This window comes from Lampris incognitus, chromosome 16 (genome assembly GCF_029633865.1).
Source record: "Lampris incognitus isolate fLamInc1 chromosome 16, fLamInc1.hap2, whole genome shotgun sequence".
Lineage (NCBI taxonomy): Eukaryota > Metazoa > Chordata > Actinopteri > Lampriformes > Lampridae > Lampris > Lampris incognitus.
The window spans coordinates 14,319,039-14,335,576 of NC_079226.1; the positions used below are offsets into that span (position 1 = coordinate 14,319,039).

Consider the following 16,538-nt stretch of genomic DNA (forward strand, 5'->3'; position numbering starts at 1 on the left):
ATTCTGATCAACTTATTTACCACGTCCCCCCCAAAACTTTCATCGGCTTGGTTGTCGTTGTCCGGACAAATGTATACAGCAGGTCCATCCACGCCTCCATATAGCATCCATTGCATCCATGATGTGTGTGTATCATTGTGGGTTTTTTTTGGGGGTTTTTTGTGTTGGATTTATGTGATCGGTCTACTTACAGAATGGTGGTCTGAGGAGAAACTGCTGGCACGGTTTCCAGATTCAGATGCATACATCTCACGGTGGTTCGGAAACACAAACAGCGGCTCGGGCACGACAGCACAGCCTGTGGTCCGCCGGCGATCAAAACCAGAGACACCCCGAGAAGAAAGGGAGAAAAGAGTCGGCCGGTCCGCAGCGCCATTGCTAGGAGTGAGCCGGGAGGAGCGCACACACACCGCCAGCTTCCCCCTCTCTCTCTCTCTCCGACTAACACCGAGCCCGCTTATTGTCAAGTGGAAGAATTCAGCTCCTCCCGCAGAGGGGGGGGGGGGGGAGAGACAGAGAGAGAGAGAGACAGAGAGAGAGAGACAGAGAAAGAGAGAGAGAGACATAGAGAGAGAGAGAGAGAGAGAGAGAGAGAGAGAGAGAGAGACAGACAGACAGACAGAGAGAGAGGGAGAGAGAGAGAGCGAGAGAGACAGAGAGAGAGAGAGAGAGAGAGAGAGAGAGAGAGAGAGAGAGAGCGAGAGAGCGAGAGAGACACACAGAGAGAGAGAGAGAGAGAGAGAGAGAGAGAGAGAGAGAGAGAGAGAGAGAGAGAGAGAGAGAGAGAGACAGACAGACAGACAGACAGAGAGAGAGAGAGAGAGAGAGAGAGACAGAAAGAGAGAGAGAGAAGTGGGGCAGTATGCTAAAGTAGGAACACCAGGGCGTATGTGTCAGATGTTGTATCCCCAGGAGAATACGTATCCCGTGCGATCCCGCGGGAACGCGCGCGGGCACTAACTTTAAAGTGAAACCTGATCGTCTACGTTTCTGTTTCACGTACAGAAATGGACACAGCAGCGTGTGGGCTGTTTAATTGACCCCCCCCCAACACACACACACGCTTTTGGATTATTTACACGGTTTTACAAACAACGGGTCATAACAAAAGCCAAATGGTCCCCCCCTCCCCAACTTGAAAATTCGCCTGCTTTCGGTGTGCTACTTTCTTGTAAAACTGTGTGGACGGTCAAAAAATAGTGAAACAAAAATAAAGGTAAGTTAGAAAAAGTTGAAACATGTCGTTCCCCACCCGTATATCGCGTTCCTGCCACGCCACGGAGCCACTGCGGGGGGGGTACACCATTCGTCGTCACACGCACATAAAGAAACCGCGTCTTCTGCTGTTTCTCCAGCAACTGTTTATTTATCTGCGGTTAAGCAATTACGGGTCCGTTCTGTGCGAATTTATTTGGCCCACGTCGTTCAATTTGATTATTCTGTCATATCTTTTTCCACTTTATTTTATTAAGGTTTAAATCCACCCACCCACCCATCCATCCATCCATCCATCCATCAATCCATCCATCCATCATCCATCCATCCATCCATCGCGGGGATGCTGGAGCCTATCCCAGCAGTCATTGGGCGGCAGGCGGGGAGACACCCTGGACAGGCCGCCAGACCATCACTCACTCACACACACACACACACACACACACACACACACACACACACACACACACACTTAGGGAGTTTGAATATACCAATTAATACCAAGGTTTAAATCTTGCATTGTTTATCAATTTAAAATTTTGTTCTTTGTGCCATCAGGCCATCCGCGCGCTTTCACGTGATGTGTAGAGCACATTGCATTGCATTTTGATATACCAAAATGTGCTGTATTAATACAATTTGCTTGTTTGATTGATTGGCATATCTCGGTATGTAACCTACTGTACACTGAATTGTCAAGTTTATTCGCCCATTTAACTGGTAAAATGACATTTAAAGGCATTTTAACTGGCGTTTGCCGAGTTTAACTGACTTGTTTTCATTCAGCTACTTATTCAGTTATTTAATATCTGGTTAAAACCAAACACCCTGCATCTTACCGAGCCGTGGCCATAACACTAGCGAAGATACGAGCGTTGGTTTAAAGAGAAGAACGCGGTAACATCTCGCTCTCGGTTACAGTCAGCCTAATCCACGGGAAGTTTTTACCAACCTTCACCTCCAGCAGCGCACCGGCGCAGCGCATGCCCAGAAAGAGGACCGGTACAACAGCTGGTGTTTGGCGACACCTACTGGTGAATACAAACATCACAGTGTGCTCTTCGTCACACCACGAACACAAAAGCAGAGAACACCAATTTTACAGGCCTGTGGCAACACATTTTTTTTTCTTTATTCAGAGTAAGATGTGCCAACATCCAGCATGACAAAAATTGTACAAAGTTCACAATTTATAAATGAAATATCACAGCAACTTGTGATCTCACACATTTATAGCAAAATTAAAATGTCAACAAATCCATGCTGTGTAGTACAAAAATAAATCAAACTTCAGTTCCACAGAGAGCACAATAGTTTATACAAAATCCTGTCTTTGTTAATGATCACTGAAATCAATCTCAAAATGAACCAGTTCAAATAAAATTATAAACTCTGATGAATTCACAATAATTTGTTATGAAAAGTCAGCATTCTAAATATGTGACAACCTTGTTGTGTTCCCTATAGATAGTCACAGATAACTCTTTTTTCAAATTTATTATTTATGTACCAACATTAGATGAGCAGCCGGTTTGTGCTTTAAAACCCCGTTTCCATTTTTACTGATAATGAGAATTAATTTAAAAACTGGTACTAGCTATTTACTCTACTGAAAGCATTACTATATTGGCAAAAAGCTGCAGACACGATGCTGTGGAAAAAGGCGTATGCAGTCATGGATGATGGACAGTAGAGTCCTGAAAGAGGACAGTTAAGTACAATAGATGAGTTTTCAATCAGGTGAACAACAAGCACCTTTTGCATTAGCTCTCAAAAAGGCAAAATTCCGAACATGATCGCTAACAACTAGCACAACAGAATGGAGGGGTGCATACAGTCAGGCATACAGGCATGACGCTGCATGTAGCACCCCTAGAAGGGCTTTTTTCCATACCTCAAGAAAACAAGCCTTCATTTTCTTCTGCTTTTTTAAAACCTTGAATTGATTGACTATTTAATCCTTTGTACAGTGATTAGATATAAAGTGCTGCTGGGGGATAACTTCATCATCCTAAAACATAGCAAAAATGAAAGAACATAATTTTTTTGTTTTGTTTTTTAATTATTATTTTTTTACAGTTGATAATAGCCTACAGTATAACTGCTATGGTTATAATCATCCTCATCTTGGATTTAAAGTCCCTGTTCTTCCTCTTTCAGTGGTACTAAGTCAACACCTACAGTGGCTACTAGCAGATAGTTGCTCCAATCGTGTGCCAAAGAGGTCACCTGGAAAATTGCACGCCGCCACACATAAGGATAATATTTTCAAGGACAAGTGCAAATAGTCTACTGGCACATAAGTGGGGACAGTGACCCTGTAAGTCCTGCTGTCTTGCTCTATAAATACTCTTTACAAAACCCTCTGCGACCCAACACCTCAGGTACTGCGTTTAGTTTCTGTAAGAACATCAAAACATGGAAACGAAGGTGTCCCTGTGCAAAACTGTACAGAAAGAAAGTGGAACTCAATATACTTTTGCTTCAAAAACTGAACGTCCGAGTTTCCTCCTCATCTTTTTGATTTTTTAAAAAGACTTTTTGTATTAAAAGATTTGTATAAAAATCAATATTTTACATAGGCTTTATTAAAAAGATTCATGTTACCCCGCTATGCTTATAAACAAGAAGTTGCATATACCCAAAACTTTCTTTCCTTTTGCATCCCATACCTACTCATAATAAACACATGATTTAGTCACGATATTGCCGAGACAACTCTTGATTCTTGCAACAGAAGTCTCAAAATTGAAAGGAATTCATACTAAAATGGCTCGAACGCCGTCTCTATAGGTTATCATCATTACACATTACTTTGAATTTTAGATTATGTCGTGATGAGCGTGGCGAATATGCGTCCACCAACACAGACGTGGTGTTTTTTTTTCTTCCTCTAGGACGGAGAAAACATCTCTCCTAGATATTGGGACTTCCACCATCGGGTTTCCGTGTAATGATGTTTACAATAAAACTGTTCATACATACATTCATACATACATCAGGTCAGTTTCCTCCTCGGCCTCGTTTACAGCACCAATTTTAAATGCCCCCACCTACAGCTGCAAATCTGTTTTTTATTTTTATTTTCTGTCTCTCTCGCCATACAAATAAACATTTCCCAAACCAATGTCTTAAAATAAAGCATTTCGCAAACCAGTTCTGGCTATTGAACAATCTACACGCAAGAAAAAAAGAAGAAGAGAAAAACACCTAAAGTCGTCCAAGTCCAAAATCGACCGTTAAGGAGACAAAAAAAAACAAAAACAAAAAAACAAAAACAAAAACAAAAAAAACAAGTAGCATCCTCCTTGTTTGTAGTTTTTCATTTGTTTTTCACTGTCCAGTTCAGCTTTTTCATCTAAAATGCTTTGCCGTCGAGCAATAAAAAGAACTTACGTCCTATAATTGTAGCTTACTGTTCAGAAATATACACTAAAAATGTGCATACACGAGCAGCTAGAAACCTTACATGACACTATGTCAGCTCTTATGAAAACGTACAAAATGTGAATGTCCTCAAAAACTATTTTGCTGTTCGCTCGTTTTTTGTTTTTTTGTTTTTCCTTCCTCGAAGCAAGGCCCAAAAGAAAAGAAAAAAAGAATTCCTCATAAGGTCTTTCTAAGCATAACCCCTCTTTTTTTAAAAGAACAGAATTTAGGGTATATAATACTGTATGATTACTTCACCAAACCACGGAGATATAACCATCACTGCGTTCTCTGTCCGTCAGTAGATCATGAACAGCCATACCTGTCTGAGGAAGAAAAAAAATCTCTCATGACCGCTGGATGGCTACACTTGAATGCCTTGCACAGCTTGCTTGATGTTTTCCAGGAGGGCTTTGTTTTCGGGGCTCTGGTACTGGTCTTGGTTGGTATACATATCCGTTAGCGTGGTCACGTACGCGTCAAAGTTTTGCTCACTTATTGGCTCCTGCGGGACATTTTGAGAAGAAGGAGAAAGAAACGAGAGTTAGGGCGGCGGGAGATGAAAGGGTAAACGGCGAGAAATCCCATCAAACCTCCCTGTCATCAGATGTTTGAGCTTTTAAAGATAAAGACTCGATCAGAAAGTCCACCGACTTGTCATAAGCAATTAAATTGACGCCGGCCATGATGATGACAGTGACAAATCTAACCGGCTATGAAGTTTGCTTTGAGTAAAAGTTTCTTCTGATGAGATAGTCCTCTGAGGTATTCATCCAAACGTATGTGTACTGTGGTTTTATAGTTATGAATGTTGATCTAAATGGAGGCAGGCAGGGTAGATCATATACTAGATAGTGATGGATTTGCATATTGAGAGTGAACTAAGGAAATATATTGCCATGACAGTTAAGGAGGACCGAGAATTGTTTTGGGTGAACTATTATGGACACGCTAGCTTTATTTTCCTTACAACACCGATCAACTCCAAGCATTTTCATCCTGCAAGGTGGAAAATGACGAGGCTCCATAGACATGCTTTGGACATGTCTGGCTTGCATTTGGCATATTACACCACTTCATTGGTTGATGTCAGCAACACATGTTAATGGAGCTGGGCAGTATATCAATATAATATCAGTACTGTGAGACTGTATGTATATGAGACTAGATGTAATTCAGGATTTTGGTTGTGGTAATATGATGATATGAGTTAAATGTTGTCATTCTCTGGTCTTCAAGGCTGCATTACAGGAAACTGAGTCAATTCTCTGAACTTATCAGACTCTTTCAGCTGACTGAAATGAATAATGAATGCCTTTATTTGCTTGGTCATCATATCCACATTGATAACGACCCTTTCTCAAAATGTCTTATGTGTATATACTATGTGTGTACATTATATACAGTACATAATATGGGTGTAAGGTTATGGGAATTGAAACATGAGATGCCAACAACAGAGTGTTAATATAATCCACCATCCAAGCCGCTTATCCGAATTCACGTCGCGGGACGCTGGAGTCATCGGGTCAACGAGTCATTGTCCCAGCAGTCATTGGGCGGCAGGTGGGGAGACACCCTGGACAGGCCACCTGGCCATCACAGGGCCGACACATTCACAACTAGGGACAATTTAGCATGGCCGATTCACCTGACCTACATGTCTTTGGACTGTGGGAGGAAACCGGAGCACCCAGAGGAAACCCACGCAGACACGGGGAGAACATGCAAACTCCCCACAGAGGACGACCCAAGATGGATGGTTGGACTACCCTGGGGTTCGAACCCAGGACCTTCTTGCTGGGAGGCGACCGCATTAACCACCACGCCACTGTGCTGCATTAATTAATATTTTATAATAATAATAATGATATGGCATTCCAAAAATAATCAAAATCCCCGGACCGAGACTGAAATGTGGAAAACAAAAACAACACAATGACCAGAGAGAATTTCTGAAGTTATTATCTTACTTGCTGGTGCATCTGTAAGCAGCTGTTATTTCTGATGGGAGCCTCCTTGTGTTGCAGCGGTTTCTATGGAGGGAAAGTGGTTGGACACAGTCCCATTAGCTTGCTGTGAGCAACCGTCCCCTAAACTTCCATCACAAACACAATGTTGTTATTCTCTTACACAAACAGTAGTTGGCAGTCTTTGATATGCAGCCACAGAGGACCTGCAATACATCTGTAAAAGAGGCAGCCGAACAAAGTATACTGCCAAGATGAAGACACCAGAGATATTAAAAATGTACTTTAGAGAGCTAACAGCTAAAAGGGCCTCAGACAGCGCCCAGCTCACCGCATCAGAATAGCCTGCTGGTACTAGCGTGCTGGTTTCTGTAGCGCTTCATCCACTTAACATTCAAACCTGTAAACCATGTCGTTTTCCTTACAACGTTAAATATTATACTCCAGCTTCAAAAATGCACGAAGCATATAAGAGGAGGACATGGTTAAAAGTGGTCTGGTGACTGAACAAAGGATGCTTGATTCTGGAGATAATCTACTTCCTGTTAAATTATCAGCTCTGCCAGAGAATGAGATACGTGGGTATCACCAAGAAACAGCATCATGCTCATTAAAACAGGAGTGACCAGACTGATTCAGTGAAAGTCATGAAACAATCCTGGGATCTGTTCACGTTTCCTTATCTTAAACAGACAGCTGGAAATGTATTTCCCTGCTCAAGATACAGTAATGCTTTGTTGATAATACTGATTATACATCACAGTTGGGTTTTTTTTGTTTGTTTTTTTACAAAATCCTTACATGGTTACAGTCAGAGAACTGAAATGGTGATGAGAGGACAATTAATTTTTTTATTTTTTTTTTGGACAACAAAATTATTTTTCTAACTTTTATCATATAAAACCGGGGCTAAATCATAATTGAGGTGAACGGTCTTCTACTACGTTTCAGCGTTTGGGTTCAAGCGGAAGCCATTCAGTATCCTCTGTAACATCTGGATAGTTCTTTGACTGAGCTGTTGTCTCTTCACCACGGTGGGGAAAAAAAATGTCCAATCAAGCCTTGTTTCACAACTCCCCCTTACAGCTCGGAAAGACGAGCAACGCTCTACAGTTTAGCCCAGGCATGCACTGTAAACTGTGGCTGAACACACAGGCAAATGAACGAGCTCTTATAGTGTTAGGCTTAGCTAAATTCTGCAACTTGCCGGCTTGCCGTTCCTGGTGGCCCTTACCATATGAGGGAGCTGGACATTAGCTAAACTGTTTATCAGTGACTGGCTGAGGTTGGCCAGCTCATGCAGGAGAGATTCATTTTGCTGTTCAATCACCTTGTTTTCCTCCTCTATGGACTTCAGGTTGGACTCCATTGTCGTAATCTAAAGAGTGTGTGGGGAGGGGGTGGGGGTGATAAATTAAAATAAAGGTTTATAATGACCGACAACCATATGCCGTGGCACATTCACTACTGACACATGTATGCACACACACCCACACACACACACACCCACACACACACATGTGCATACCGTTAAATGGGTTTAATACACAGAAGTGTGTCAGCCTTGCCTTTACTTACCTGCGTTCTAAGTTTGATCATGTCCGCTTCCACCTGTGAATTTGATTCACTTAAATCTTTGATTTCTTCATCCAGCTGTTTAATCTCTTCTTCATGCTCTAGTCCTGATGGGGGAAAAAACATAATTATGGAGATGTTAGTAACAAACTCTTACAAAACACAAGATTGATATATTAGATACAGTTCATACAGAAGAAATCAGTAATAAATCACATATTATATTTAGATTTTGAGATACTTGATTGACCCCCATGGGGAAATTACACTGTGCATTTAACCCATCCTAGCTGTGTAGCTAGGGGGCAGCCGCCATGCAGCACCCGGGGACCAACTCCAGTCCCTCTTGCCATGCCTCGGTCAAGGGCACAGACAGGAGCATTAACCCTAACATGCAAGTCTTTTTTTTTTATGGTGGGGGAAACCAGAGCACCCGGAGAAATCCACCGCAGACACGGGGAGAACACGCAAACACCAGAAAGAGGACAACCTGGGATGACCCTCAAGGTTGGACTACCGCGGGGTTTGAACCTAAGACCTTCTTGCTGGGAGGCGACGGCGCTAACTACTGCACCACCCATTATAGCTTTACGGAGTAGTACATTTGGTAGAATTTGGTAGAAGTTTTGAGCTACATTCATTATGATTATAGCTGGTCTGCAATGTATTGATGATATTCCAGTTGAAAAAGTTTTTAATAAGATAAATTTATGATCATTTCACATCTCTTCATTATTCTTTGACAGACAGGCTGGGGTGGAGTGTAACCTAAAATGAAATATCTAAAGACACGGTCAGTTGAAGACCAATCTCTATACCCTAATTATTACTAGCCAGCTGAGACACTACATGTCTGATTACTACCAGAAATTCTCCATCTATGCTTTTACATTCAGGGCACACTCAGGGAGTCACTATTCCCAGCACACCCCTGATTGGTTGTTGATAACAACTGTGGGCAGACACTCAGGAGCTTCTGATTATGCATCTGCACTCCTGATTGGCTCATTGTGCCAAACTGGAATTCCACCCAGTAGGTCTTGCCACATACCCATTGTGTGGATGAGTGGTAGTTGTGGTTACCGTACCGTTGCTGGGGCATTGCTGTTTTATCGTCATCATTTCCACCCCGGACAGCCTGGCTTTCCTCATGGCGGAGGTGGCACGCGGACAGCCTGACAGACTGACGGCACAGATAAGGAGAGGAGAGGGTTTAATGGTGTTTGGGTTTCACACAATAAAACAAAGACTTATTTGACTACTGTGGATTGGTATCAGGGTATTGGGGCAAAAAAAGAAAACAGATTAAAAGTGCTGGATCGTGCAAATCCAAATGCTTGGGACGTCGACCGAGCAGGGGGAAAAAGAATAAGCAAAGGAAAAAGAAAATGAAGTCCGCACATTTGTGTGTACATTCCCATCCATCCATCCACTCATCCATCCATTATCCAAGCTGCTTATCCTAATTAGGGTCGCGGGATGCTGGAGCCTATCCCAGCAGTCATTGGGCGGCAGGTGGGGGAACATCCTGGACAGGCCGCCAGTCCATCACAGGGCCAACACACACACACACACACACACACACACACACACACACACACACACACACACACACACACACACACACACACACACACACAACACACATTCACAACTAGGGACAATTTAGTACAGCCGATTCATGTGAGATACGTGTGAGAGAAGAGAACAGTTTGCAACAGTCATCAGTCATAATCAATTAAGTCATCAATTAATCATAATCTATACGCTATAATCTAGTCGGCAGAACAGTGGTTGGTAAAGTCACTGAGACAAAAACCAACCCGCCATGCAGGACAGGTTGTGAAGCACTTAAAGGTAACTAATTGTAGGCTAAGGCAAAAAGATGAGTTTTAAGTTTGGATTTAAAGGAATCGACAGACTCTGATTGTCTGACGGCAGCAGGCAGGTTATTCCACAAGAACGGGGCCCGATAGGAAAAGGCCCTGCCACCAGCTGACTTCTTTTTAACTTTGGGTACACACAGGAGCCCTGTGTTTTGAGAGTGAAGAGCTCGAGATGGACTGTACGGTTTGAAGAGATCAGACAGGCAAGATGGGGCAAGCCCATTTAGGATTTTATAAATCAGCAGAAGCACCTTGTATTCTGATCTAACATGGATAGGAAGCCAAAGAAGGGAGGCAAGAATTGGTGTAATATGGTCAAATTTCCTAGATTTAGTTAGGATTCTAACAGCCGCGTCCTGAACCATCTGAGGACTTTTAGGACTAGACTGTGGCAGATCTGAAAACACAACATTACAGTAATCAAGCCCCAGGTGAGGAGAGAAGGTGTTTTGATGTGTTTGGGTTTCGCACAACAAAACAAAGATTTATTTGTCTACTGTGGATTGATAGTAGGGTACTGTGGCAAAAAAAAAAGAAAACAGAAAATGTTGCATCAGTGCATCAGGTAGTCGATACTGCTCTCCAACTTGTCATCTAAAACTCATTCAATTCACAAACAGGTGTAAGACAGTTGATGGAGAATAGATGCAGACCTTCATACCAACATGAAGACTGCATTCATCATCCAAACCGCTTATCCTGCTCGCAGGGCCGCGGGGATGCTGGAGTCTATCACAGCAGTCACTGGGCGGCAGGCGGGGAGACACCCTGGACAGACCGCCAGGCCATCACAGGGCCGACACATTCACACCTAGGGACAATTTAGCACGGTCGAGTCACCTGACCTACATGTCTTTTGACTGTGGGAGGAAACCCACACAGACACGGGGAGAACATGCAAACTCCACACAGAGGATGACCTGGGATGACCCCCAAGGTTGGACAACCCTGCAGTTCAAACCCTGGACCTTCTTGCTGTGAGATGACCGTGCTAACTACTGCGCCACCATGCCGCCCATGAAGACTGCGATTACTCAATTTTCCAAGTTCTGAGTCAAATCTGAAAACAGGAAATTGCCCTGCTCAAGAAGCAAAGACCTACCTTCGATGTGTCAGAAAGCTGCCACTGACGTGACCCGAGCCATCGCACCCCGGTGTCGGGCAGGACATCCCGTCCGTCTTCCCCGCCTTCCATGTGAACTGAATGCCGTTCAGGTAGCCGTCTTTCTGTCGTTTGGCTGCAATGGGACACCCCGATGCACTGCGGTGAGAGGCGTACTTCCCCGTCACGTGACCCTGCCCATCACAGCCGGGCACCGGACACCTGGACGGACAGAACGAGACGGTCTAAAAGGAAGACTCAATGAAAAGTGTATGGTGTTTGACTTTCATCCATTCATTCACTCAATCACCCATTCCTTTCATTTATTTATTTTTAGGGGGATTTTTTTCTCTCCCTTTTTCTCCCCAATTGTACTTGGCCAATTACCCCACTCTTCCAAGTCATCGTGGTCGCTGCTCCACCCCCTCTGCCGATCCGGGGAGGGCTGCAGACTACCACATGCCTCCTCTGATACATGTGGAGTCGCCAGCCGCTTCTTTTCACCTGACAGTGAGGAGTTTCACCAGGGGGACGTAGTGCGTGGGAGGATCACGCTATTCCCCCCGGTTCCCCCTCCCCCCTGAACAGGCACCCTGACCGACCAGAGGAGGCACTAGTGCAGTGACCGGGACACATACCCACATCCGGCTTCCCACCCGCAGACACGGCCAATTGTGTCCATAGGGACACCCAACCAAGCCAGAGGTAACACGGGGAGTCGAACCGGCGATCCCCGTGTTGGTAGGCAACGGAATAGACCGCAACGCCACCTGGACGCTGCTACTCATACCTTTTAAAACTATAAATTGAATCTTTTGGGACGTATGGAAACGTATGACCTACTAAAGTCAAATGAAAGTAGCTGTACACAAAAATATTTCCATATTGCACTTTAAGTGTAATAATATATAAATGCTAATCAATATTAGAAAATTAACATGTAATAAATGGACACCATTAAATTTTAATCACAATAAAAATTCAATAACATTGTCTGCCAACAATTAGTGAATAATATATGCGTAATATTGCCAGTGAATTCAAATGCAATTCAAATGCAAATTGGATAAATGCATTCAAATGTCCACATTCAGAGAAATAATACACGCATGCTCTGGAAATAAAAATGCTGTTGTGGTGTTTGACGTTAGTTACACAATACTTTTTTTGGATTACCCCCCAATTATACTCGGCCAATTACCCCACTCTTCCAAGCTGTCCCGGTCGCTGCTCCACCCCCTCTGCCGATCCGGGGAGGGCTGCAGACTACCACATGCCTCCTCCGATACATGTGGAGTTGCCAGCCGCTTCTTTTCACCTGACAGTGAAGAGTTTCATCAGGGAGACATAGCGCGTGGGAGGATCACGCTATTCCCCCCAGTTCCCCCTACCCCCTGAACAGGCACCCCGACTGACCAGAGGAGGCGCTAGTGCAGCCACCGGGACACACACCCACATCTGGCTTCCCACCCGCAGACACGGCCGATTGTGTCTGTAGGGACGCCCGACCAAGCCGGAGGTAACACGGGGATTTGAACTGGCGATCCCCGTGTTGGTAGGCAACGGAATAGACCGCCACGCTATCCGGACGCCCCCAGTTAGATAACATTCTTTTTGAGGTAACTACTGTATATACACTACCGTTCAAAAGTTTGGGATCACCCAAACAATTTTGTGTTTTCCATGAAAAGTCACACTTATTCACCACCATATGTTGTGAAATGAATAGAAAATAGAGTCAAGACATTGACAAGGTTAGAAATAATGATTTGTATTTGAAATAAGATTTTTTTTACATCAAACTTTGCTTTCGTCAAAGAATCCTCCATTTGCAGCAATTACAGCATTGCAGACCTTTGGCATTCTAGCTGTTAATTTGTTGAGGTAATCTGGAGAAATTGCACCCCACGCTTCCAGAAGCAGCTCCCACAAGTTGGATTGGTTGGATGGGCACTTCTTTGAGCAGATTGAGTTTCTGGAGCATCACATTTGTGGGGTCAATTAAACGCTCAAAATGGCCAGAAAAAGAGAACTTTCATCTGAAACTCGACAGTCTATTCTTGTTCTTAGAAATGAAGGCTATTCCATGCGAGAAATTGCTAAGAAATTGAAGATTTCCTACACCGGTGTGTACTACTCCCTTCAGAGGACAGCACAAACAGGCTCTAACAGGTACTATTTAATGAAGATGCCAGTTGGGGACCTGTGAGGCGTCTGTTTCTCAAACTAGAGACTCTAATGTACTTATCTTCTTGCTCAGTTGTGCAACGCGGCCTCCCACTTCTTTTTCTACTCTGGTTAGAGCCTGTTTGTGCTGTCCTCTGAAGGGAGTAGTACACACCGGTGTAGGAAATCTTCAATTTCTTAGCAATTTCTCGCATGGAATAACCTTCATTTCTAAGAACAAGAATAGACTGTCGAGTTTCAGATGAAAGTTCTCTTTTTCTGGCCATTTTGAGCGTTTAATTGACCCCACAAATGTGATGCTCCAGAAACTCAATCTGCTCAAAGAAGTGCCCATCCAACCAATCCAACTTGTGGGAGCTGCTTCTGGAAGCGTGGGGTGCAATTTCTCCAGATTACCTCAACAAATTAACAGCTAGAATGCCAAAGGTCTGCAATGCTGTAATTGCTGCAAATGGAGGATTCTTTGACGAAAGCAAAGTTTGATGTAAAAAAAATCTTATTTCAAATACAAATCATTATTTCTAACCTTGTCAATGTCTTGACTCTATTTTCTATTCATTTCACAACATATGGTGGTGAATAAGTGTGACTTTTCATGGAAAACACAAAATTGTTTGGGTGATCCCAAACTTTTGAACGGTAGTGTATGTCCACACCACCTGTAATAATCTCCAACATTGTTGTCTTGAATATTTTATTACTAATTGACACCTCAATCATCATCAACTTTATTAGAAATCTAATCATCTGGATCGGCCCTCGCTACTTTTTCTCGAATTAGATGCCAAAGTTCTCAGCAAAATCTCACCTTTTCAGCAAAATTCTGAGGCGAAAGAGTGATTTTGAGACCGTTCGGCTCAGGGTGTAATAACCACGGGTAATCTTTTCACACGCAGAGTGACCCGCTGTCTCGGCCTGGAGACTTTCTGACACACATTTGACCTCCGCGTACCACAACTGATATACCGTGCATGTGTAAATGCAGGATCTCTCTGTCCTCCAGCCTGGCAGCGACCGTATCACACAGATTTGCAGTCTGCGTCGACACCGGCTCTGAACAGAGGCAACGAGGCAGCAAATGATTCCCCATGTTCCATCTCCAAAAATGGATTATTGTTAAAGCTAGCTTCAGGCTGTGAACATCAGTCATGTTCAGGAAGCAGCTACATGGCTTTAGTGTTTGAATAAATTGAAAACGGGGCTTAACTTAATTGCTTCTGACTGCGAGAAGTTACAGGGGTGGTCTGGATGTAAGTCACAATTTTTTTTTTGTATTGTGTAGAATATCATTTTGACACCTTATGTAGTTTATATATATATATTTCTATATATCTATATATCTATATATATATATACATATATATATATATACATATACACACAGTTAATTTCATATATACATACATACATATATATGTACATAACTAAAAAAATTAAATATATATATATATATATATATATATATATATATATATATATATATATACAGTTAATTTCACATATATATATGAAATTAATTGTTAATGTGAGTTATCTTGTCATGGAGGGTTGTGACCAAATTGATGTGAAGTTTAAAAAGACAACGCTCTACAACTTAAAAATGTTTGTATGTCGCAGACCTGCATTGCTCGTCCGTGTGTCATTTTGTGGACCAATCAAAACCCATTTTCTCCTATCAGAATGACATCTCAAGAAGCTCGATGCTCAACTCCTCCAAATCTTTATTGTTTGCCCAAACACAAACGGTAACTGGAAGTAATGGTAACTGGAAGTGTTTCTGAGTTAATTTAAACGTCCGTGGAGGGGAGGAAATGATAAGGAGACCGAGGGAAACTGTGGTAAACTGGCCTCTTTCCACAGAACTTGGTGAACTGACAAGACAGAGCGGCAAAAACGTGTTGTTTGTGCTCTGCACCACAGGAGAAATCAATGCATCTGCAGGGCTAGGGCCCAGAAAAGCCCATTGAGGGATTTAGGTGGAGCCCAAATCAATCTCTCTCTCTCTCTCTCTCTCTCGCTGCCTTGTTCTCTCACTCGCGCTCCCTACCTCTGTGTCTATGGGATTTAACCAGAGACTGCAAGATCTTCCCTCACTAAACCACAATAGCCTTGCATTTCACAAGTTTCCCCTGCACCTTTCAATTTGGCTGAAACTTTCTGCACTTCAGCAGTTTTGATTTGGCCTCTCCAAGACAATGTTTGGGTCATTTCTCCCTACATCATGTTGTACCGAGGAGCAACTTATTTACCTATTTACCTGGAAAGTTGGAGAACTCTTGAAACATGAGATTATAATTTACCCTACAGGTAACAACTTGAACCACATATCTATAATGAGCACCATCAGCAGCAGTCGGAACACATTTGTGTATCGACGTGTGGAGTTGGAGGCAGAAGCAGACGCGAGAGGTCCCACTGTACCTGATGGGCTCCTGATCCTCCTTGTTCTCCTTACTGTGAATGATCTTGATCCCGCTCTTCCTCGCCCTCGGACACCCTGAGAGACTGCAGATAAATGACAGCGTTAGAAAGTTGGGGAATGAATGTCTGTATGAGAGCGAGAGTGAGAGAGAGAGAGAGAGGCGAGAGAGAGAGACAGAGAGCGAGAGACAGACAGAGAGGCAGGTGAATGTACGTGTGCACCGTATGTGACAAACAGATATATATATGAGGGAAATGAAATATATATATATATATATATATATACACGTGTGTGTGTGTGTGTGTGTGTGTGTGTGAGAGAGAGAGAGAGAGAGGAGAGAGAGAGAGAGAGAGAGAGAGAGAGAGGAGAGAGAGAGAGAGAGAGAGAGAGAGAGAGAGAGAGAGAGAGAGAGAGAGAGAGAGAGAGAAAGAGAACAGGACGAGCTTGTTTATGGGTGCCGAGGTATCTTTGATTTACCTTCTGTGTGAGGCGTAGTTGCCAGTGATATGCCCCGAACCATCGCACCCCGGTGTCGGGCACCTGGACAGAAAACGCACAAACGACTCAGGGTCTACATACACAACAAGAAATAAACAAGTACATGCAGTCTGTTGCTCTTTCTGTCTGCTTTTGTTTTTTTTTTTTAACCTCCATTACCTCCTTTTCTACTTGCTTTTATATTTCATTAAGCAACAGACTTGCTAGCATTAGCATTAGCCCCACTACGGTTATTTGGAACAACTGCACTCCAG

The 16,538-nt window shown here is 43.2% G+C and overlaps 1 protein-coding gene across 1 annotated transcript in view; it reads right to left on the bottom strand.

Moving 5' to 3' along the window:
- The window catches only part of LOC130126397 (peroxidasin), a 75,069-nt gene extending 74,651 nt beyond the window's left edge, over positions 1-418 (bottom strand). Inside the window, exon 1 of the mRNA XM_056295891.1 lies at positions 192-418. Coding sequence (XP_056151866.1) covers positions 192-376 — 185 coding nt within the window. The 5' untranslated portion in view covers positions 377-418. The remainder of the gene's footprint in view (positions 1-191) is intronic.
- Between the last annotated feature and the right edge of the window lie 16,120 nt (positions 419-16,538).